Source organism: Panthera leo, chromosome D2 (assembly GCF_018350215.1).
Source record: "Panthera leo isolate Ple1 chromosome D2, P.leo_Ple1_pat1.1, whole genome shotgun sequence".
NCBI lineage: Eukaryota > Metazoa > Chordata > Mammalia > Carnivora > Felidae > Panthera > Panthera leo.
The window spans coordinates 84,512,103-84,537,535 of record NC_056689.1 but is presented as its reverse complement, the minus strand read 5'-3'; the positions used below and the strand labels follow the sequence as shown (position 1 = coordinate 84,537,535).

The window sequence follows — 25,433 nt, the reverse complement described above, 5'->3', positions numbered from 1 at the left end:
CATGCCTTCCCAAAGTGAAAGTCTATACCCATTAGACACTAACTCCCCATTCTCCTCCCCAGCCCCTGGAAACCACCATTCTATCTGTCTCTAGGAGTTTGATTTTTCCAGTATTTCATGTAACTGGAATTATACTTTATCCTTTTGTGACTGCCTTATTTCATTTCACATAACGCCCTCAGGGTTCCATGTCGTAGCTGGCGTCGGAGTTTCTTTCCTTAAGGCAGAATGATATTCCACCGTATGGATGGACCACATTTTATTTATCCATTCATCTGTCTATGAACACTTAGGTTCTTTCCATCTTTTGGCTGCTGCGTCTAGTGTGCAATGAACATGGGCATTCGAGCTCCATGCTTTCAGTTATCTTGTGTTATACACCCACAAGTAGGGTTGTGGATCATAATTTTATTCTTAATTTTTTGAGGAAATGTCATACTGTTTTTAATAGTGCTGCACCATTTTGTAGTCTCCCCAGCAACGCTCAAGGGTCCTAACTTCTCCACATTCTGGTCAACACTTGTTTTCTTATAATGCACCTCCTAATGGATGTGAGGTGGCATCTCAATGTGGATTTGATTTGTATTTCCCTAATGAGTAGTTGATGTTGTGCATCGTTTCATGTGGTTATTGGCTGTTTGGAATCATCTTTGGAGAGATGTCTATTCAAGTCCTTTGTCCATTTTTTAATCAGGTTCTTTCCCTGATGTTGAGTTGTAGACATTCTTTATGTAGTCTAAGTATTAACTCCTTATCAGAGACGTGATTTACAAATATTTAGTCCATTTTTTGGGTTGCCTTATCACTGTATTAATAGTGTTATTTGATGCACGTAAGTTTTTAATTTTGATATAGTCCAATTTATCCACTTTTGTTGTTGCTGTTGACTATGCTTTTGATGTCATATGCAAGAATCCAACGTCCTGAGAATTTTCCAGTTTTTTTTCCTAATAACTAATGTATTTGTTTTAACATATTGAAATAATGAGTACTATAAATATCATTTAACAGATGTCTTATATTATTTTTAGAGTTTGAAAAATATATGATATTAATTTAAATAAACTAAGTAGTAGCAGAGTTTTGTATACATCGTAATTGTATCCAATTGACTGTTGTTTGGTAACTAGCGTATCACACTAAATTGCAATGTATTAAATATACCTATCGCTGTACATAGTGTTAAAGAAAAAAAATGCATGACACTTGACATGAGTGGTAAGGCAGACTTTATTCAGGGGGTCCATTGTGACAGATACAGAGACTATTATAACGGGGTTTTGCAGTAGGAGAGGAAGAGTGGGATTAACTCCCAACACAAAGAAGAGTGGGAATTCATAGCCTAGGAGTGTGATACGGGTAGGGGGAGGTCAGTGGGTGAAAAATCCTAGAAGGAAACATCTGGGGTGAGGGACAATTCTTTCTAAACCAACCCAACAGGATTCTTGCTGAAGGCAGGCCGGGGTGATCAGACATCACCTGGGGGAATGTGGGGAATGAGGAACCCCATCAGACATTGAGGCTGATCAGAGAGCAAGGGTGGGAGACTCTTGCTAAACCTGGGCAATGCAGAGACTAACATGGAAACCCCAGAGTCAGGGACTAGTTGAGAAGAGTTCAGGGGAGCCTGGGTAGAGTTTGGTCAAGGACAATAGCTGTCACCAGCCTGTGGGCTAAGCGTTCCCCCATTACTCAATGGTTGGTTCAAGTGCCTGAAAGAGCAGCCCCAAGTCCAAAGGCCAGTGATACTGACACTGGACCACACAGCACATCATTTAAGGTAAACTGCAAGGCCAAAAAACCACAAAGTTTTTAAAGTAGGGGCAGTAGTACAGGTTCTCGATAGCACCTTATTTTCAACTCTGAAATCCAACAGTTGTAAAAATCAGTTCTTCCTAAGTTTCGAGCAAACACATTTGAACGGATATGAGACTATTTAAAGCAGTTATATATCCCACTTAAGGTGAATATTTCTGAACATTCACACATTTTGCCACATAAATATTATGTCTGATCATAGGGTGTTGTCCCAGGCCCTACTGAAGGCGTTTCATACTAGATATGTAATATATATATACATATATATATATATACACATATATATACATATACACATATATATATGTATATATATGTATATATATAGCGCTTCAAAACAAAAAAATCCTAAAGATTTTGAATTCCAAAACACAGCCAGCCCCAAGGTCCCACCCCGAACTTTATTGAGATATAACTGGCATAGGACATCGTACAACTGGAATGATTTGACATGTTTACATTGCAAAATGATTACCATAAGATCGGTTAGCACATTTATCACCTTACACAGTTTGTTTATTTTTTTTATGGTGAGAACTTTCAACATGGAGTCTCTTAACAACTTTCAAATATACAGTATTGTTAACTTTCGCTCACAACTGTTAAGTCCAGGGTTTTGATATAGGATTGTCAACTAGGAGCAGGAGTGTTAGTATAGGAAGACTAGTAATAGTAATATACCATTTATTGAGTAGTTTGTGTCAGTCGTTGTTCTAAGTACATTATATGTATACACCTCAGTTAATCTTCATAATGCCCTGATTCATCATTATCTTAAATAAATAACAAAACTGATATAGATTAGCTACCTAGCTTGCTGAAGATCATGCAGCCAGACGCCCAACGGAGTGGAGGAGTCACGCATTTCACCTTAACGGGTAAGAACCAGGCTTTGCAACAAAAAAGATGCCTTTGCCTGCAGCAGAATGGTAAACCCAGCCCTCAAATAATTGAAATGCAACAAAAAGCCTGGAGGCTGGCAGGCATGTAGTTGTGGATTGGTGCGGAACTCAAGGCGTTTCGGCCTAGGTGCTGTCGCACTTTTCACCAGGTTTTCCGCCAGCCGCCCCTCATGGTGGCAGGAAGGTTGCAGCAGCTCCGGGAAGCTCACGCTTCGGCGGGGAACGACCGCAACAATAGCTGGAAAGAACGCAGCCCCCGCCCATCCATCCATTTACCACAGACGGGAAACTCTGTCCCGGAGCCCCGCCCTCGCAGACCTAGTTTACTGCCACTGCGCAGAGCTCCGGCCCTGCCCACCGCTAGCAGATACCCGGCAGAGGCCCGGCTCGGACACGTGTTACTTAATCAGAGTACGGGGCTGGGCGCCTCGGCCTTTACGGGGGCTGCCAGCTCCCCTAGGGTGCGAGCGCAGAGGGCAGCCGGCGCGGCCCGCCAAGCCCCCGTTCCTCCTCTGCACAGCCCGCAGAGAAGCTCCCCGCCCAGGGCCACACCCGGGCGGGCGATCACCGTACCGCCCCCGGCCACGCCCGCCCGGAAGTGAGGCCCCCTTCCCGAGACTACAGCTCCCAGACACACCCTCCAGGGCAGCTCGCCCACGCGGATTGGCTCGCTGCGCCATCCATCAACCGACCAGCCACAGGAAGACGGTTGCTGACGGCGCTCGATGACCAATCACAAGAGCGAGGAGGAGGGAGCTCCCCCCTGCCGATCCGCCACCAGCAGTCGAAGCCTGACAGGACCCTGAAGGAGTAAGGTCTTCGGAGTCCCACAGTCGATTCAGTGACTGGAGAAGTGACAGGCTGGCCCTCTGTGCGAAATGACAACCCTGGGCGGAAGTCCCCTTTTGCCCAGAAGACTCTGGTCTCCGCTACTCCTGTCTGCTGCCCTCGCGAAGCAAGGCCCAGCCGTCTTCGCGGCGCCCCGCCCCCCGTCTCTCATTGGCGCCCTCGGGGCACGTGGGGGGGGGGGCAAAGAGGCGTGGACACAGTGGCTGGGGCGGGCGGCCGGAGTCCGTAGGTCATGAGAGGCCCGTGGAGTCGGGCTTGGGGCCGCAGGGATACCATGGTGCCGGGCCCGTGGCGACGGCGGAGGCCGGAGGAACTGCAGGTTCCGGGGGACGCGGTGAGCCCCCCCGGGGCCTGGGCGTTAGGAACGGGTTGGCGGAGCCCCCGGGCGGGCCCACTGGGCTTCGTGTCTCCCCGCGGGCCGGCCCCGGAGGAAATCTAGCCGGACTAGCGCTGGCGCCCTCCTGCCAAGGTGGGCGGACCGGGGGCGAGGCCGCGACTCTGGCACTCCGCCTCCCCGCGGCCGCGCCTGCGCAGAGATGCGGGGCCCCCGGACCCTGGGTCCCTCTCAGGAGCGCGGGCTCCCCGTGCGGCCTGGCAGACTCGGTGGACTCGGGGTGAGGGTCAGGTGGCGCCCCGCGGTCTGCTCGCTGCTGCTCCTGAGTCAGGCCTCCGCGTGCAGGCGCTGGGCTGGGTGTGGTGGGGCTGCCAGGTGAGCAGACACACCTGGATTGAGCACTTTGACCCGAGGGAGCAGGGTCAGGTGACGTGACTGGTGATAACAGCCCTGCTCGAGATCCGCGGGTGGGTAATCGGGCCTGCACGAGACTGGAAGGGGAACAGGATAGGAGGCAGGGGATTGCTTAGACTCTTAGGGAACTGGAAGTCAAGTACCGTCGGATCGGAACGTTAAGGCAGAGCCCCTGAGCAGCGCCCCGTGACTTCCACCTCCGCTTGCGAACTGGCTGGTCTCACCCCGCCTGCTTTATTTCATGGTTCCTTGCTAAGAGCACCAACGAGCAGCCAACATACCCAGCACCTGAAGTGTTCTGTGTCTTCTGGACCCACAGGCTTACTGAGCACGGGATCTGTCTCCCGAGTTCATGCAGGCACAGTTTTCTGGCATGATTTTACAGCATAACAAGTGCCTAGTTTCCTTCCGTGCATGTGTTTCCTCACCCACCACTGCCTGGCCACGAAGCCAGTGTCACTTAACACCCTGTCACAGAAGCACACTACTTCCAGGGACCGTGTTACTAGGGCACAGATTAAGCTTCTGTAACTGCAGGTTTCAAACCACATTGGTTCCAACGAGGTGGAAGCTTGATCCTGCTGTCCATAATGTATAGAGGTGAGCAGACCGGGGGGACCCTAAATACAGGGTGGGGCTGGTGCTACCCAGATCAAAGACATCCAGGGACCCAGGTTCCTCCCGTCACCTGCTTCCTGCATTCCCTGGTGGTGTCCTTTTACGTGAGGTCAACACCAGGTCATCTCTACACTGCTCACCTTGCGTATGGTGGGAAGTAAATGTAGAGAGACATGATCATACTGACATTTTAAGAGCCTATTCTGGGAACTCTGGGGAAAATGAAAGGGATGGTGATCAGAGCTAAGGAGGGGGGCAAGGGGCGTGTAAATTACGAGAGGTTACAGGTTTGGACAGTGAATGTAGACAGAGGGCTCTGTGTATCGGAGGGAGAACGGACTAGTCTTGCTGGTGGAGTGGACGTGGAAGGTCATGGGAGCGGAGGAGCCCAGGATGGCTCCCAGGGCTGTGACTTGAGCACCTGGCTGGGCAATGGCGCTCTTACGGGAGAAGATTGGTGTGGAGCTGCAGGAGAACACCGGCTCTGGTTTTGTCACTGCGTTTTCCGCTTTGGGCACGTTTGTCACAGGTAGTGCTCGTCATTGAGCGCTTAGCGGGTGGGTTGTCTGAATCTCACAGCAACCTGTTTTTATTCCCATATTACAAATGAAGAAACGGAGGCACAGGGAGGTTAATCAGCTGGTCTGAGGATACACAGCTAGCGGTGGACGTAGGTCTTTGACCCCACCGCCTGCCTCCAGAGCCTGTCGTCTTAGTCACAGCCTGAGACGTCTGTAGCCTCCCATGTGGGGCTTGCAACCAAGCCCTGAATTGGCCATACAGAGATGAAAGGTGTGATGCCACAGGCTGTCAGGGACCAGGCACTGGAGGTCATTATTGATCAGAGAGAACGAGAAAGGCTTACAGGAGAAACTTGGAATGATCTTGCAGATGGCGATGCGGAAATTAAGTGCCCAGCTGGAGGCTGCAATACTTCCTGTTACCAAGGATTGGTGACTTGGGTGTCTTATGCCATGGTGTGTGTGGACTCTTAATTTGATAAAGTTCTTGTTCGTATTGTATTGTGCCTCAGTCGTTGATCCAATAATTCAGATTGAGTCCTTGTCCCAAGTTTTCCATTCTCTTTTCTCTCACTCTCTCTCTCTCACACACACGCCCCCCCCCCCCCCCCGGCCTCCTCAGAGTTTGGTTACGTGCAAAGAGCAACTCGTGTCCTACCTCTGTTCACAGACTAGTGGGTCTACACCCTGTGCGTTGTAACCACCAGTGGAGCTGTAGAAACCCCTGCAGCTGCCGGGACCCATGGCTGTAATAGCTCCACAAGTGTTCTCCGGCCGAGCCACAGGTGCCTCCCGTAAGCCCCTGGGTGTCCTGATTGTGGGAAGCTCGCCCAGTGTGGTGCCACGTGTAGCCATGGACGATGAGTAGGGTTCATCATTCCTGTTAGGGTGCCTGCTGAACAGCAAGCACTATTGTGGGCTCTGCGGAAAGGAAAGAGAAGTGAAATCCTGGCGAGATTGACCCTGAGACTTGGAGGCATCCAGCGCTTGGCTGCTTCAGCCCCCCTGCCCCCCACACCCTCACCACCCTACGTGTTCCGGAAGAAGAGGGTGTGCCCAGAACGCCCACCTTCATGCATACTCAGCCTTTACTGTCCGTGAAGGTGCTCCTTCCTGACGACCTCTGTAAAAATTCTCCAGGGAAGCGACACCCGAGGTGTCTGGGCTCACCCTCCAATTGGTATCTTTTCTAGCTTCCTCTCGGTTGATCCAGGATCCCATTTTCCAGCTTATCCTGGGATTAGTGACCATTTCCTCCAATGTATTTTCATTCTTTATCAGTGACCTGTAGAAATAACGTATCAGGATGCAAAAATTAATTGGCTATTGACCGTTTTTTTTATCACTAGTTTTTTTCTTTAAAAATTTTTACCTTTATATTTCTTTGTTGGTATGTATTTTTTAAAATTGAAGTATAGGGGCTCCTGGGTGGCTCAGTCGGTTAAGTGTCTGATTTCGGCTCAGGTCATGATCTCATGGTTTGTGAGTTTGAGTCCCGTGTCGGGCTCTGTGCTGTGTGCTGACAGCTCAGAGCCTGGAGCCTACTTCAGCTTCTGTGTCTCCCTCTCTCTCTCTCTCTCTGCCCCTCCCTCACTCGTGCTCTTTGTCTGTCTCGAAAACAAACATTAAAAAAAATAAAGTAAGAAAGTAAAATTGAAGAATGCTGTACGTACAGTGATCGTTTCAGGGATGCACTGTAATAATTCCACAGTTGTATTACATTACTCTGCGCTCGTCATGATTACTGTACTCTTGATCCCCTTGAATTCACCCATCCCCCCACCCGCCCACCTCCCTTGTGGCAATCACTGGTGTTCTCTGTGTTTGAGTCTTTTTTTGTTTGTTTTTGTTTCTTCTATTTCTTAAATTCCACTTCTGCGTGAAAGCATATGTTATTTGTCTTTTTCTGACCGACCTATTTCACTTAGTGTAATAACCTCTAAATCCATCTGCGTGGCAAATGGCAAGACCTCATTCTTCTTTATGGTTGAGTAATATTCTGCTGTATGTATATACCACATCTTTATCCATTCATCTGTTGATGGACACTTGGGCTGTTTCCATAGTTTGGCTATTGTAGATAGTGCTGCAATAAACACAGGGTGCAAATATCTTTTTGAATTAGTGTTTTTCTTGGGGTAAATAGCCAGTTGTGGAATTACTGGATCATATGCCAATTCTATATTAATTTTTCTGAGTAACCTCTATACTGTTTTTCACAGTGGCTGCACCAGTTTGCATTCCCACTAACAGTGCATGAGTTTCTTTTTCTCCACATCCTCACCATCACCTGTTATTTCTTGTGTTTTTTAGTTTCACCATTCTGCTGATTAATGATATTAAGCATCTTTTCATGTGTCTGTTGACCATCTGAATGTCCTCTTTGGAAAAATGTCTATTCATGTCCTTCCCATCTTCATCGGATTATTTGGGTGTCTTGGTGTTGAGTTGTATGAGTTCTTTATGTATTTTGGATATTAATCCCTTTTTTTCTTTTTACTTATTCATTTACATCCAAGTTAGTTAGCATATAGTGCTATAATGACTTCAGAAGTAGATTTCCAGTGATTCATCCCCTACGTATAACACTCAGTGCTCATCCCAACAAGTGTCCTCCCTAATCCCCCTTACCTATTTAGCCCATCCCTTCACCCATGATATTAACCCCTTATGTATCATTTGCCAATATCTTCTCCCATTCCATTCAATAGGTTGCCTTTTTGTTTTTATTGGTAGTTTGCTATGTAAAGCTTTTACTTTTGATGCAGTCCCAATAGGTTATTTTTGTTTTTGAGACCTATCGAGAAAAATGTTGCTATGGCCGATGTCAGAAGAAATTACTGCCGGTGTTTTCTTCTAGGATTTTTATGGCTTCAGGTCTCACATTTAGGTCTTTAATCCATTTTGAGTTTATTTTTGTGTATGGTGTAAGTAAGGGGTCCAGTTTCATTGTTCTGCATGTAGCTACTGGTTTTCCCAACCTTTTGTGGAAAAGGCTCTCTTTTCCCATTGCATATTCTTGCCTCCTTGCTCATAGATTGACTGACCATATAACTGGTTTTGTTTCTGGGCTCTTTATTCTGCTCCATTGACCTATGTGTCTGTTTTGGTGCCAGTACCATGCTGTTTTGATTACTACAGCTTTGTAGAATATCTTGAAGTCAGGGATTGTGATACCTCCAGCTTTGTTCTTTCTCAAGATTGTTTTGGCTCATTGGGGTCTTTTGTGGTTCCATCCAAATTTTAATATTATTTGTTTCTAGTTCTGTGAAAGTGTTGTTGGCATTTTGGCCAGGATTGCATTAAATTTGTAGATTGCTCTGGGTAGTACAGACGTTTTAATGATACTGGTTCTTCTGGTCCATGAGCTTGGAATATCTTTACATTTATTTGTGTCCTCTTTCATTTCTTTCATCAATGTTTCATGGTTTTCAGAGTACGGGTCTTTCACCTCTTGGCTTAAATTTATCCCTAGATATTTTGTTATTCTTGGTCCAATTATAAATGGGATTGTTTTCTGGGGCGCCTGGATTGCTCAGTTGGTCGAGCGTCCAACTTCAGCTCAGGTGTAATCTCATGGTTGGTGAGTTGGAGCCCCATATCCAGCTTGCTGCTGGCCGCACAGAGCCTGCTCCGGGTGCTCTGTCCCTCTGTCTCTTGGCCCCTCCCCCACTTGGGCTTGTTCTGTCTCTCAAAAATAAACATTGAAAAAATACATTGGATTGTTTTCATAGTTTCTCTCTCTGCTACTTCACTGTTAGTGCAGAAGTGCAGCAGATTTTATTAATTTTGTATCCTGAGACTTTACTGAATTCGTTTGTCAGTTCTAGTAGTTTTTTGGTGGAGTCTTTAGGGTTTTCTATATATAGTGTCATGTCATCTGCAAATTGTTGAAATTTTACTTCTTCCTTAACAGTTTGGATGCCTTTTATTTCTTTTTGTTGTCTGATTGCCGTGGCTAGGACTTCCAATACACTGTTGAGTAAAATTGGCGAGAGCGGACATCCCTGTCTTATTCCTGATCTCAGAGGAAAACTTAGTTTTTCACCACGGAGGATGACGTTAGCTGTGGGTTTTTCATTTGTGGCCTTTATTATGTTGAGGTATGTTCCCTTTAAACCTACTTTGTTGAGAGTTTTATCATGAATGGATGTTGTACTTTGTCAAGTGCTTTTTCTGCATCTGTTGAGATGATCATATGGTTTTTATCCATTCTCTTGTTAATGTGATAAATCATATTGATTGATTTATGAATATTGAACCACCCTAGATCCCCAGAGTAAATTTCACTCGATTGAGATGAATGATTTTTTTTTTTTAATTTTTTTTAACATTTATTTATTTTTGAGACAGAGAGCATGAACAGGGGAGGGTCAGAGAAAGAGGGAGACACAGAATCTGAAACAGGCTCCAGGCTCTGGGCTGTCAGCACAGAGCCCGACGCGGGGCTCGAACCCACGGACCACGAGATCATGACCTGAGCCGAAGTCGGACGCTTAACCGACTGAGCCACCCAGGCGCCCCTGAATGATTTTTTAAATGTACTGTTAGATTTGGTTTAAATACTATTATTGGACTATAACAATGGCACATATTTAAGTGTACAGTTTGACTTTTTGGCTTTTGTAAATAATGTTTTTATGAGCATCCAAGTGCAAGTTTTTGTAAGGACATATATTTTCCTTTCTCTTGGGCATAAACCTAGTTGTGGGATTTCTGGGTCATGTGGTAACTTTTTTTTTTTAATTAAAAAATTTTTTTAATGTTTATTCATTCTTGAGAGAGAGACAGAGAAAGAGAGAGAAAGCGGGGGAGGGGCAGAGAGAGAAGGAGACACAGAATCTGAAGCGAGAGGGAGACACAGAATACGAAGCAGGCTCCAGGCTCGGAGCTGTCAGCACAGAGCCCAATGTGGGGCTCGAACCCATGAACTGTGAGATCGTGACCTGAGCTGAAGTCGGACGCGTAACTGACTGAGCCACCCAGGCGCCCCTGTGCTAACTATCTTTAGCCATTGGAGGAACTGCTAGATTGTTTTCCAAAGTAGCTATGCTATTTTACATTCCCAGCAGCATTGTTCGAGAGTTCTGGTTTCTCCACATCTTTCCAACACTTGCTATTTGTCTTTTTAACTGTAGCCATCCTAAGTGGATGGGAAGTGCCATCTCTGTGGTTTTGACTTGCATTGTCCTGATATCTAATAGTGTTGGGCATCTTTATGTACTTCTCGCCCCTTTGTATATTTTCTTTGGAAGAGTGTTGATGAGGTCCTTTGCCCATTTTTAAAATTAGGTTGTCTTTTGCTTGGTGAGTTGTAATAGTTTTTATATATTCCAAGTATGAGTCCCTTACCAGAAATGGGATTTGCAGAGCAGAATTCCCCCCACTCCCCACCCACCTCTCTCATAATTTTAGCTCTTACATTTAGATCTATGTTCCATTTTGCGTTAATTTTTGCTTATAGTATGTGGTAAGGTTCTAACCTCATTCTTTTGCATGTGGGTATTAACGTATCCAATCACCTTTTGTTGAAAAGACTATTCTTTCTCTCCATATAATTACCATGGCACCTTTGTTGGAAATCAGTTCACTGTAAATGTGAGGGTTTTTCCCTAAATTCTCAATTTGGTTCCTTTGATCTGTTTGTCTGTCCTAGGTTGGTACCACACTGTCTTGATGACTGTAGTTTATAGTAACTATTGAAACCTGCAAGTGTGGGTCCTTCAACCTTCGCTTTCAACGCTGTCTCAGCAATTTTGGGTCCCTGGAAGGTCCATGTGAATTTTAGGATCAGCTTGTCAATTCCTACAAAGAAGCCGGCTGGAATTTTGATAGGGATTGTATTGAATCTGTGGATTAATTTGAGGAATGTTCCCATCTTGACTGCACTCTGCATAGTGCCTGATGTATGAACATGGGATATCTAAGTTTCATTGGTTTTTCTCTATTGTTTCTATTTACTGTGGCATTACTTTTCACTGAGATCTTTATTATTTCCTTTCCTCTTTTTACATTGGGTTCAATTGTTCTTTTGTTTCTAGTTATTTAAGGTGGATGCTGAGGTCATAGAGTGGAGACCTTTTATTTTTTCTTGCATAGGCATTTAATGTTAAACATTTCCCCCAAGTACTTCTTTAGTGCAAATTTTGATATGTTTTGTTTTCATTTTTTTTTAGTTCAATGTACTTTATAATTTTCAGTTTGATTTCTTCTTTGATGCATTTGTTATGTAGAAATGTGTTAGTTTCCCAATATTTGGGGGTTTTCTAGAGATCTTTGCTATTGCTTTCTAATGTTTTTTTCCTAATCTTTATTATTTCCTTCCTTCTGCTGGCTTTAGGCTTCTTTTGTTCTTTTCCTAGCTCTTTTCTAAGGTTCGGTTGTTTATTTGAGATTTTTCTTGCTTCCCTCTTTTCTTTTTTTTTTTTTTTTTTTAATGTTTTTATTTATTTTTGAGACAGACAGAGACAGAGCATGAGCAGGGGAGGGGCAGAGAGAGAGGGAGACACAGAATTGGAGGCAGGCTCCAGGCTCCAAGCTGTCAGCACAGAGCCCGAGTGGGGCTTGAGTTCACGGACTGTGAGATCATGACCTGAGCTGAAGTCGGACGCTTAACCGACTGAGCCTCCCAGGCGCCCCCCCCCTTTTCTTTTTTAATGTTTGTTTATTTTTGAGAGAGAGTGAACGGGGGATAGGGCAGAGAAAGAGGGAGACCGAGAATCCCAAGCAGGCTCCACGCTGACAGCAGAGAGCCCGAAGTGAGGATTGAATTCACGAACTATGAGATCGTGACCTGAGCCAAAGTCAGACATTCAACTGACTGAGCCACCCAGGCACCCCAGATTTTTCTTGTTTCTTGAGGTAGGCCTGTATTGCTCTATACTTCCCCTTAGGACGGCTTTTGCTGCATCCCAAAGCTTTTAGACCTTTGTGTTTTCATTTTCATTTGTTTCCATGTATTTTTAAAACTTCTTCTTTGATTTCCTGGTTGACCCACTCATTGTTTGGTAGCATGTTGTTTAACCTCCATGTATTTGTGGTCTTTGCAGATTTTTTCTTGTGGTTGACTTCTAGTTCACAGCATTGTGGTCAGAGAAGGTACATGGTATAATTTCAGTCTTTTTATATTTGTTGAGGCCTGATTTGTGACCTAATATGTGATCTGTTCTGAAGAATGTCCCATGTGTATTCTGCTGTTTTAGGATGGAATGTTCTGAATGTATCTGTTAAGTCCATCTGGTCTAGCCATTGTTTCCTTGATGTTTTTGTTTCAATGATCTGTCCTTTGATGTACGTGGGGTGTTGAAGTCCTCTACTATTATTATATTATTATCTGTTCCTTTATGTTTGTTATTAATTGTTTTATATATTTGGGTGCTTTCATGTTTGGGTGCATAAATATTTACAATTGTTATATCTTCTTGTTGGATTATCCCCTTTATTACGATACAGTGCCCTGGTCTGTCTCTTGTTACAGTCTTTGTTTTAAAGTCTAGTTTGTCTGCTATAAGTGTTGCTACTCTGGCTTTCTTTTGATGTCCATTAGCATGATAAATGGTTCTCCACCCCCTCACTTTCAAATTGCAGGTGTCTTTAGGTCTAAAATGAGTCTCTTGTAGGCATCATGTAGGTGGGTCTTTTTTTTTTTTTTTTTTTTTTTTTTTTTTAAACTTATCATCCATTCTGATACCTGATGTCTTTTGATTGGAGCATTTAGTCCATTTACATTCAAAATAGTTATCGATAGATATGTATTGAGTGCCATCTTATTGCTTATTTTGTCATTGTTATCTGGAGATTTGTCTGATCCTTTCTTCTCTTTGTCACTTTTGGTCTCTCCTTTGCACTCAGAGTCCCCTTTAATATTTCTTGCAGGCAGGGCTGGTTTGGTGATCGTGAACTTCTTTAGTTTTTGTCTGGAAAACTCTTTATCTCTCAATATTCTGAATGATAAGCCTTGCGGGATAGAGTATTCATGGCTGCATATGTTTCCCATCGAGCACTTTGAATATCTCATGTCACTCCCTTCTGGCTTTTTAGGTTTCTGTTGAGAAATCTACAGCTGGCTGTATGGGTTTTCCTTTGTAAGTTAAGAACTTATTTGTCTTGCTGCTTTAAAAAAATTTTATCACTGTATTTTGCAAATTTACTTACAATGTGTCTTGGTGTTGCCTCCTTTTGTTTATTTTGAGAGGAGTTCTCTGTACTTCCTGGATGTGAATATCTGTTTCCTTCCCCAAATTAGGGAAGTTTTCAGCTATTATTTTCTCAAATAAATTTTCTACCTCTTTTCTGTCTCTTCTTCTGGGACTTCTGTGATACAAATGCTATTATGTTTAATGGAGTCGCTGAGGTCCCTAAGTCTATTCTTTTGTTGCATAATTCTACTTTCTCTCTTTTGTTCAGATTTATTACTTACTATTATTTTGTCATCTAGGTCATTAATTTGTTCCTCTGCTTCTTCCAGGCTGCTGTTCGTTGCATCAAGCCTGTTTCCAATCTCGTTTATGGCATTCTTCATCTCTGATTCTTGTTTTAACTCTTTTTTTTAATCTGTGGTAAGATCTCACTTGTGTCTTCTATTCTTAACGAATTCTAATTTAAGAATTTTTCAAAGAATTTCTAATTTAATTTCACTGTGCTCAGGGAACATACTGTGTGTGACTAGAATCCTTTTAGTTTACTTAGACTTATTTATTTTCCTTTTCCTAAAATTTAGTTTTTAATTTTTGCTGTGATAAGAACACTTAATATGAGGTTTAGCCTCTTAACAAGTCTTAAGTGTACAATACATCAGTATTGGCTGTAGGTACAGTGTTATACATCAGATCTCTAGAATTTATTCGTTTTGCTTAACCAAAACTTGATACCTATTGATGAATAATTCTCCATTTTCCCTTTCCCACTACGCTTGGTAACTAGCATCTCCCCCCCCCACCCTTTAATTTTATGAATTTGACTCTTCTAGATACCTCATGTAAGTGGAATCATGCATTATGTGTCCTTCTGTGTCTGGCTTACTGCATTTGGCCCAAGATCCTTAATGTCCATTTATGTTGTATAACATTCCTTCCTCTCTTTAAGGTTGAACAGAGTTCCACTGCATGTACATACCATATTTTCTTTGTTCACCTGTCAGTGGACATTTAGGTTGTTTCTACATCTTTGCTACTGTGAATATGTGCTGCAGTGAACATGGGAGTGTTGATATCTCTTTGAGAGCCTGATTGCAATTTTTTTGGTAGTTCTATTTTTAATTGTTTTTAGGAGCCTTCATACTGTTTTCCATGTGAAACAATTTTTTTTGATTCAAGATATGGTCCATCTTGGAAAAGGCGTATTGTGCAGTGTTGAGTGTTCTACAAGTGTCTAATAAGTCATGTTGGTTGTTAGTTTGGTTTAAATCTTCTATTTTCTTAATGATTTTCTTCATGTTCTATCTGTTTTTGTGAAAAAGTATTGAAACCTGTGAATATAATTGTATGTTTGTCTTTTTCCTTGCATTTCTTCTAGTTTTCTTTCATGTATTTGGAAGTTCTCTTATTAGGTGCAAATGCATTTATGAATTGTATATCTTTTTGATGAATTAACTCCTTTAACATTAGCAAATTACCTCTTGTATCCCTTGTAATATTCTCCTCTATATCTGTATCTTTACATTTAAAGTGAGTTTCTTGGGGCTCCTGGGTGGCTCACTTGGTTGAGAGTCTGGCTCTTGATTTTGGCTCAGGTCAAGATCTCACGGTCCATGAGTTCCAACCTTACATCAGGCTCTGCACTGACAGCATGGAGCCTGCTTGGGATTCTCTCTCTTCCTCTCTCTTTGTTCCTCCCCAGCTTGCACACTCATGCACGTGCTCTCCCAAAATAAATAAATAAACTTAAAAATAAAGGGAGTTTCTTGTATGCAGCCTATAAGTGAGTATTTTTTCTCTTTAATTCAGTCTCTGCCTTTTCATTGGAATATTTGGTCTGTTTACATTTAATGTAATTGTTGGTATAGTTAGATTAAAACCTAGCTTCTTGATTTTTGTTTTCTATTTGTCCTCTTTGCTATGCTGTTTTTCCCTTTCTAGTTTAGTGGCAAACTTTTATGATTTCATGTTATTTCTTTTGTTGGCTCATTCGCTGTATTTTGTTATTTGCTTTATGATTTAGAATGTACATCTTTAAAATATAGTCTATCTTCAGGTGATATTATGCCACTTTATATATAAGAAACGTACAATAGTACAATTTCATTGTTCCTCTCAACTTTTGTGCTTTCATTGTCCTACATTTTACTTTGACACGTGTTGTAAATCTGGTACTGTATTATTACTATATCTGTAAACAATCAATCATTTTTTAAAGAGGGTTCAGTAACAAGAACAAAAAACATATATCTGCCCACGGTTAACCATTTACCCGTGCAATTCATTCTTTTGTGTAGATGCATATTTCCATTCGGTATCCTTTCTTTTCTGCCTGAAGGAATTCCTTTAACATTTCTTTAGGAAAGGCCGATTGGTGGTATGTGTTTTGAACTTTTGTGTGTCTGAGAAAGTCTTTATTTCACCCTTATTTTAAAAAAATATTTCTACTGCGTATGGAATTCTGTTGACTGTTTTTTCTCTCAATTATTAAAGATGTTGCTGTGCTGTCTTCTTGCTTGGATTGTTTCCAGTAAGAAATCTGCCATCACGCTGACTTTGTTCCTCAGTATGTAATGTATCTTTTGTCTCTGGCTACTTTTAATTTTCTCTTTGTCAGTGTCACGATTTGCTTTGGTACGGTAGGGTCAGGCCATATTCCCAGCTCTGTCTGAGCACCAAGCACTGTTATTCTTTCAGATGGTTCTTTCCCTGCTCTTGGATAATTTCCTGACATTTGTATGCTGACCAGTACTCTACTGAGTACATGCAGATCTTCATATTTCTCTCTGTGTTGCTGCCTTCTCTCAAGAATGCTCTATCCTGTGAACCTCTCACAGCATTGTGTTCTCAACTCAGGGAGGCCCCCAGGCTCTGCCTCAGGTTTCCCTCCCTGTGCCGTAGCCTGGGAACCCTCCAGGCAGTGAGGTAGGGCAGAGGTAGGGCCCAGCCCATTTGTGTTCTGTATCTTGGGGGTCACTCTTCTTTTTAACTCGTTGGTCAGTGTCTAGAAATCTGTTGTTTCATTTATTTTGTCCCTTTTTGGATGTTTCATGCAGGAGGGTGAGTCCGGGCCCCGTTGCCCCATCTTCACCTGAAGAGCTCGTTAGATTATTGATTTAAAATTTTTAAAAAGCTTGAAACTTAACCCAATGTGGTTAAGTTTGAGGGACTCCTCATGAAGTTTAAGGTTGTAATTATAAATGCTTTCTGTCCTATTTGATTTCAACTGGGTTAAGTGTGTGTGGGTCGTACACGGCAGCAGGAATGCCACGGCGAACTAAAACCGGTAACAACGCGAATGTTTTCTGCACGGAATTTAGTTTGCCAGCCCAGCGTGTGACTTTGTTGAGCTGTGCTGTTCCCTGCAGGTTGGACAGCGGGCTGTGCGCGTTACATTGGCAGACATGGTTTTCCCTTCCTTTATGCCTGCACACGGGTCTTGCCTTCAGTCCACGGATGAGCAAGCTTGAACTTTTCAAAACAGGCGGTAATTTGGAGTTTTAACCTGGAATGTTTTTGATGCAGCTGTGGAAATTTAGATGAAAGTAAATTACAAAGTTCCAATCTACATTTTCACCAGTTCTTGGTATTATGAAGAGCTGCCTCTAAAATCAAGGGCTGAGGATGGTTTCTGTCCACTCTGCGCTGTGGAGAACTTTAGACCTACCTTTGCTAACACTTGAAAAATGATCCGGTAAAGCTGGGGGTCTTTGTCGGCAGAACCACTTAAACACGTTTATGGCTTTAACTCCAGTTGAGTAACCCTACGGGGGGGTCTGCCTTCTAAAGAGAAAATTCAGAGTTAAATTTGCGTGTTTCACCCAGAAGGGTGTGGATTTTGTAGCTCGTCTGCTGAGCGAGATCCCAACTGTGAGAACCTGGTGAGCACCAGCGGTGGGGCCGACCCCAGACCAAGCCCTTCACTCTGACTTTCTGTGCTCACCCTTTCCATCAAAATGATTGCAGCCCGTGCCTCAAGAAACAGGTTATTCCATTCTCTCGGTCATTTTTTATTTCAAGGTTGAGCTAATCTGTTGAGCTGCTTTCACTGTCTGTTCTACTCAGTTTAAACGTATTCTGCCACATTCCCATCCAGGGGAGGAGAAGTTTGCCAGTAACAGTTCCTCTTTGGTTATGACTCTGATGCCACCTTGACTCTGCCACCTGCATGGAGCCCGGTCACGTCTAGTTGTTTGCACATTTCCTGATAGATGACACAGCAAGGTCAAAATGGGGTAACGGTCAGTCTTGGCTGGGGGTCTCTCAGGGGTCTGTTGGGCTCAGCGGCCACGCTGGGGGACCGTGACGTGGCTTCAGCATCTTCAGGTGTCAGATGCCCGAGCCGAGCGAGGCGTATTGTAGGCGTTCAGCAAATACTTTCTGGCTGATCGGCGTGTTGAGGGTTGTGTGTGCAAAGGAACGGAGGGAGGATTACACTAATGCATGAAATCCTTGGTGCTTTCAGGGTATGTATTTAGGGAAAATTTTAATTCGTCTGGTAAAGCCCTAACGGTGTGCGCCATCATCACCCTCAAGGTCGTGACTGCGGTTCCTGTCTTTTCAATTTCTTTCTTGCATTTATGAGCAGAACAGTGTTGTTTAGGTGTTTTTCAAGTGCACAATGAAGCGATTTTTTTGGCTAATCAATTGTGCAGCCGTCACCCCAGTGTTGGGTCGCTTCTGGTACCTCGTGTGTACCCGTTTTGCGGTAAGTCCGTCCCTCCCAGCTCCAGGCAGTTGCTAATCTACTTTTTGTTTTTCCAGATTTACCTTTTCTGGAATTTTTGTATAACCAGAATCATATGTTTTGTTGTTGTTGTTGTTGTTGTTTTTTGTGTGTGTGCAGCTGGCTTCTTTTACTTAGTGTGATGTTTTTCAGGCTCATCCATAATGAAGCAGGTATCTGTAGCTTGCTCTTTTTATTGCTAAATAATACTCCATTGTATGAATATACCACACTTTGTTTATCCAGTCACCTGTTGGTGGACGTTATGTTGTTTTTCCTTGTTGGCAATCCCAAATAATGCTGGAAATTTGGGAAACTCACATGCAGATCGTCGTATATACACTCGTTTACATTTCTCTTAGACACCTGGGACTGGAACTGCTAGTTCGCAAGTGTGTGTTTGCCTTCCTGAGAAACTGCCAGGCTGTCGTCCAAAGTAGTGGCACGGTTTGCACCCCCACTGGCAACCTACAGAGGGCTCCAGTTTGTCCACGCTCCTGGTAGGTCTGAAGTTAGCCATCTCACCGTGGTATTAATCTGCATTTCCCTAGTGACTTGCTGTTGAACATCTTTTCATGTCCTTATTTATCACTCGTATCTTTTTTGGTGAATTATTCAAATCTTTTGCTCATATTTAAAAATGGCCTTGTTTGTAATTTACATACCATAAAGTTCACTCTTTTGAAGTACACAGGGCAGTAGTTTTAATATGTTTACAGAGCTGTGTAAATGTCTCCATAATCTACATAAAGAACATTTTCATGACCCCTAAAAGAAAGCTGGTTCCTGTAGGCAGTCACTCACTATCACCCTCCCCTAGCCCTTAGCAACTGCTGATTGACTGTCTGTCTCCATCAGTTTGTCTCTTCTGGACATTTCTTACAAACGGAATCCCAGTATTTGGTCCTTTGTGACTAGCTTCTTTCACTTGGCCTGATAATGTTTTTGAGGTTCAGCCCTGTTGAAGCAGATACCAGTATCTAATTCCTTTCTGTCGGTAAGTGCTACCTTGTGTGGACACACCAGGTTTTATCTGTTACTCAGCTGATGGCATTTGGGTTTGTACTCCTGGGATTTTGCAAGTAATGCTGCTATGAACGTTCACGTACAAGTGTTTGCATGGACGTAATGGTTTCATTTCTCTTGGGTGGATACTTAATTGTGGAATTGCTGGGTCATACGGTAACCTGACGACGCTTCACGTTTTGAGGAATTGCCAAACTCTTTTCCAGAGCAGCTGCCCCCACACTCCCACCAACAGTGAGTGAGGGTTCCGGTGTCGCCACATGCTCCCAACACCTGTTACTGTCTCTCTGTGATCACAGCCATCCTAGTGGGTGGGAACTGGCATCCCATTGTGGTTCTGATCGGCATTTTTTTTTTTTTTTTAATTTTTTTTTCAACGTTTTTTATTTATTTTTGGGACGAGAGAGACAGAGCATGAACGGGGGAGGGGCAGAGAGAGAGGGAGACACAGAATCGGAAACAGGCTCCAGGCTCCGAGCCATCAGCCCAGAGCCGGACGCGGGGCTCGAACTCACGGACCGCGAGATCGTGACCTGGCTGAAGTCGGACGCTTAACCGACTGCACCACCCAGGTGCCCCCTGATCGGCATTTTTTTTTTTTTTTTTTTTAATTTTTTTTCAACATTTTTTTTTTTTTTTTTTTTTTTTTTTGGGACAGAGAGAGACAGAGCATGAACTGGGGAGGGGCAGAGAGAGAGGGAGACACAGAATCGGAAATAGGCTCCAGGCTCCGAGCCATCAGCCCAGAGCCTGATGCGGGGCTCGAACTCACGGACCGCGAGATCGTGACCTGGCTGAAGTCGGACGCTTAACCGACTGCGCCACCCAGGCGCCCCCTGATCGGCATTTTTTAATGACACATGATGTTGGGGCACCTGGGTGGCTCGGTCGGTTAAGCGTTCAGCCTTGGCCTCCTTCGGGTTTCAGCTTAGGTCAGGATCTTGTGGTTCGTGGGTTCGAGCCCCGCGTCGGGCTCTGTCCTTGCAGCCCAGAGCCTGGAGCCTGCTTCGGATTCTGTGTCTCCCTCTCTCTGCGCCTCCCCTGCTCGTGCTCGCTCGCTCTCTCTCTCTCTCAAAAATAAAATAAAAATTAAAAAAAAATAATGACAAGTGATGTTAAATATTTTTTCATGTGTTTATTGGCCTTTTGTGTACCTTTGTTGGAGAAATCACTATTCAGATTCTTTGTCCACTTAAAAAATTATGTTATTTGCCCTGTTCCGTTGCAAGATTTCTTTATATCATTTGGACACATATCTTTATACATCATGTATATGTTAAAACATTTTCTCTAAGAATGTGGCTTGTCTTTTTTTTTTTTTTTGATGGTGCGTTTTAAAGCCCCAAGGTTTTGGATATCGATGAAGTCCAGTTTATCAATTTGTTTCTTTATGGATCATGCATTTGGTGTCATATCGAGAGATCTTGTCCTATGTTCCCCTCCACAAATGTTATGCTTTCAGCTCTTACATTTAGATCTCTGACCCATGTTACGTTAATGTTTGTGTATGGTGTATAGACAGGGCCCAAAGTTCCTCCTTTTGCGTGTGGACGTTGAGTCATGCCAGCACCATTTGTTATGAAGACCGTGCTTTTCCTACTGAATTGTCTTGGCACCCTAAATGTCAGGGTCTGTTTCTGGATTCTCGGTTCTGTTCTAGATGTTTATCCCTATGCCAGTACCACACTGTCTTGATTATTGTAGCTTTTTAAAAGTTTTTTTAAAGTTTATTTATTTTGAGAGAGAGAGAGGGAGAGAGTGAGCGGTGGAGGGGAAGAGAGAGGGAGAGAATCCCAAGCGGGCTCCCACACTGTCAGCACAGAGCCCAGTGCGGGGACTTGATCCCACAAACTATGAGATCAGGACCTGAGCCGAAGTCGGACGCTCCACCGACTGAGCCACCCAGGAGGCCTGATAATTGTATGTTTTTATGACAGTTATGTTAAGTTTTGAAATCTTTTTCACACACTGTTTGGTTTTTAGTGCATCTTTGGCTGTATTTTTCAGTCCTGTCTGACTAGTTAGACTGAAAACTCCCTGAAGGCCCAGCTGTATCACTGCAGATCCCCAGACCTCAGACAAGTTGGTTGAGGGTTTGGGGCTTCATGTTTCTCATCTGCAAAGTAGAAAAAACATTCCTCCTGTCATACGGCTGTCGTGAGGGCCGAATGATCCTGTTGTGAAGTGACAAATGTGGAAACACCCCCGAACTGTACTTGTGATCGTTGCAAGCGACGTTCATCAGGCCCGGCCGGGGTAGCTCAGTCTGTGTGCCTGCTTTCCTTGAGATCCCTAATGGTCACCCGGGGCGTAACCTGGGTCTGTGGTGGGCTTCGTAATCTTGCACACCTGCAGCGGGTCCTTGGTGAGTCCAGTGTGCCCATCCGTGGTTTTTCCTCTAACCGGAAGCGGACGTGTGGTTTTTTTCTTGCTCTGTCGTCTTCCTCTCCTAGAAGTAAGTTGTCAGTCCTGCCTCTGCTGCCTCGGGCCGCGTGTCCCCTCGGCCTCCCTCTTTCCCCAGACCTGGTCGGGCGTGCAGCCTGGGAAGCCCACGCGTGGTCATCCGAGGGGTCGTCCAGACAGCGGTCACAGCCGAGGAGGGCACAGCACCAGCCTGTGAGGTCCCTGTGGTTAAAGTTTCAGCATGTCCTGGCGGCATGGGGTGGAGAGCAGGAATCCTGGCTTCTGGTGTCCGTGGTTGACTCCGTGTCACGTGGCACGGTCCCGTAGAAAGCCAACCTCCCGAGGCGGCAGGCTCATTTTCCAAGTGGCGGTGTCACGGAAGCAGGATCTGCGCGTGACGGAAGCGGTGTTTTCTTTCTAAATGACGGTCTGCGGGGCCTTGTGGATCTCGCTGCCAGCACTCACGGTCCCGTATTCGGGGCTGGTGGCCATCCACGTCCGCTGCTCCAACAGGAGTCAACTTTCTTTACTGAGCTGAACAGCCTCGCTCAGCAGACTGCTTCCGGTAACTAGGCCTCCGTCAGCTGGCATGACACTTTTCAAATACAAACGATCTTCAGGAAAAAGGCCGTTCGTCACTAACGGTCCCCGCAGTACCTTCCGAACGAAAGACGAGGGCTGTGGGCGTGTGCGTAGAGACTTAACCATCAATCGCATCCTGAGCTGTAACCGTGTGCACTGCTAGTCCACTTCACAGCAGATGCGCTCGATCCGCGTATTGGTGTATTGATTAACTATGCTCAATTCATGGTGTTCAATGTTTGAAGACTGTGCGGTTTTCTTGCTGTGCTGATTGAGGAGAAGACACGGTGCGTTTCTGTTCAGACGGCCCAGGAAGTCGGCATCTTTGCTTCTCTGCATCCCTGTGGCGTGTGGAGCCGAGGAGCCTGGGTCCAGCGCTGGCCGCGTGTCCGGGTTCGGCGGGTGGCCGTGCCCCGTGTGCCGGGATTCCCCGTTCACCGGCTCACCAGCGTGTCCGCGGGGGCGTCGTGGGAACGTCCCCCGCCCGGCTTCCGCAGAGCCTGGCACGGCGTCCCTGCCCCGCGCCCCCCTCGGCAGGCTGGGCGCCACCACTCCCAATAAAGGGACAGGTCGGTGACAGCACAGGTGGGATCATGCAGTTGGCGGACCGCAGCTTGTCTTTGCCAGACCGGCCAGGTTTCTTTGTTCCGTCATTGGGTAACCCGAGACGCGTTTTGTATTTTAATTCTTGCGTCTTCTAAGTGTCTCCTCTTAGCCAGCCGTGTTCCTGTGTGAACTCTTCTCTGGTGAGGCTGCCGTTCGACTGATACTCAGTTACTGTTTAGTAACGGGGTCTTTGTGTACACTCGGGATTTTAATTTCCTTTATACGGTGCAAGTGTCTTAGCTGGGTGGTAAATCTTCATCTGCTTTTATGAAGGCTGACATATTCTCTCTACGAGGGAGTAAAAGGGAGCCGTGTAGCACAAGCATCCCGGAGTTAAATGCCTCTGCAGCCTTCATTTTCCTTTGGTCCAGGCCCATCCATAATAACTGGACAATTTGCCAACTAAGTGTACAGGTCAATAGCATATGCAGTGAGCTCTCAATAATCCACAGTAAATAGCAGAACACATGAATAATTTAATCCACTCAGCTGGCCGGGGGCTCCCAAGCAGGTAACCTGCACGTCCCCTAGGGGAGCCCAGCTCTTACAGACCACCTAGGTGCCAGCATGAGTCCCCCTTTTGCCTGACACCGGGTGTGGGGGCCCAATTCCCCAACCATCTGAGCCACTTAAAGAATGTCAGCTTGTCACCACGCATGATCACAAGTCTACTGACCTTAATGTGCCAAATGTTACTTGACCCCACACAGAAATGGTTTCGAATGTGCTTCCCCGGTGTTTTAGATTTCATCCAGAAAGTGTGGGTTCTGACTCGTAGTCCCCTATCCGTGCCCCTTGGCTTTCCCCTTTGGCAAGTGTGATGTTATTCAGAAAGGAGCAGGGAAATGACATTGTTACCGATGGGGGCGAGTCGAAGCCTGTGTACAAAATGACATGGGGCGCATTTACCCTTTCCACTTTTTCCCTTTAACCCAGATTGTGGGAAGTTGGCAGTAAACCAGTTTTACCCATCATACTTCTTTTTATGGTGTAAAGATCGAGCATGTCCTGAATAACCAGAGATCTAGTCCTTGATCCTGTCTTTTGCGGTACTTTCATCTGACTTGGACGGAGGCACAGAAGCCCCCATTTTTGCAAACGTTATGAAGTTAATAAGAAGGATTACTGCAGGATCCTTCGGGAGGAGGATTGGATGTCCTCTGCTAGACTAGGAAGCAACACGGATGTCAAATTAAACTTAACGAAGTCACCGAGGAGAGCCCTTCGCTGCGAAGGGGAGCCCTCAGCATCGAGCTGTTTCATGTGGAGAAGACTCAGGGACAGTGGAGGATGTCCGCCTCCCTTGGACCTGCCACGCCATGTGGCCGCTGCCTGTTCAGCTAGGCATCAGACACACTGGCCGAGTCCTAGAAGGTGGCCGTTCTGCTATCCACCGTGGGGGCCGCTTGGCTTTGCAAGTGTTCGTTATGGTTTAAGAGGGGTGCTGATGGTTTAGAAACTCTGGAGCAAGGTGTCTGGGATAGGAAAAGTCCGGAAAACATCTCAGGTGTGGGCTAGTGAAAGGCAGTAGGAATAGTGGGCGGGAGGGAGGAAGCCTCAAAAGTACCTGAGCAGGATTTGCAAGCATCTGGAAGGATGTGCATCTCATGCATGAGGGAATATTTGTTTTATGTTGCTCAGGAGGGAAAAATTAGAATCAGTGGGTTGAGATTATGGGAAAGCAGTTTGGCTTAACTCTGTGTTTCTAGAAGTGTGGTGCACATACCACCAGGGGTATAAGAGATGGTTGGTTTTTTTTTTCATTTTTAAAAACTTTGAAATAGTTACAGACTTACAGAAAGGTTGCAAAAAACATAGTATAGAGAATTCCGGTATAGCCTTCGGCTAAACAGCTTATGTGATCATAGTACTGTGAGCCTCGCGTGAAGTTAGCACCGGTTCAGCGTGTTAACTAGACTAGACCTTACTCCCGCCTCCCCAGTTCTCACACTGACAGGCTTCTCTGACCCTGATTGAATCCAGTGTCCACACTGCACCGAGTTGTTGTGCTTCTGTGGTCTCTTCCAGCCTGTGGCACTTCCTCAGTCGCTCGTGACCTTGACACTTTTAATGAGGAGGGGTCAGTTATTTTGTAGAATATCACTCAGTTTGGGTTGTCCCATGGCTTCTATGAGTAGATGAAGGCCATGCACTTTTGGCACAAAGACCGCAGAGGTGACATCACACCCCAGTGCGTCGTGTCAGGGCTTCACGATGTCAGTCATTACTGCTGATGTTGATCTTGTCACTCGGTGAAGGTGATTTCATCCACTGTAAAGCCACTATCTTTCTCTTTGTGATTAATAAGAACCTCGGAGCAGGGGCCTGGAGACGGTGCCAGTATCCTGGTTCTCCTTAAACTTCTACCCATAGATTTTAGCATCTATTGGTCAATCTCGTTGGAAGTAACTTTCACCGTGGCGTTTACTTCGTGGTGACTTTGTGTTTTCCTTGTTCCTTTTACATAGTTAAGTAGAAGTCATCTGGAAAGGGGAACAC

At 44.9% G+C, this 25,433-nt stretch overlaps 1 protein-coding gene across 2 annotated transcripts in view; it reads left to right on the top strand.

The window, feature by feature from the left end:
* The first annotated feature begins 3,025 nt into the window (after positions 1 to 3,025).
* The window catches only part of CD2H10orf143 (chromosome D2 C10orf143 homolog), a 46,880-nt gene continuing 24,472 nt past the window's right edge, over positions 3,026 to 25,433 (top strand). Inside the window, exon 1 of one of the 2 annotated variants that reach the window (XR_006194885.1) lies at positions 3,026 to 3,530. Coding sequence is in view for 1 of the 2 variants with exons in the window: in XM_042909339.1 (XP_042765273.1) it covers positions 3,802 to 3,903 (102 nt within the window). In the remaining variant the exon portion in view is untranslated. Of the gene's footprint in view, positions 3,531 to 3,759; positions 3,904 to 25,433 lie in introns of those variants that run through there. The other variant, XM_042909339.1, reaches the window with a different exon arrangement.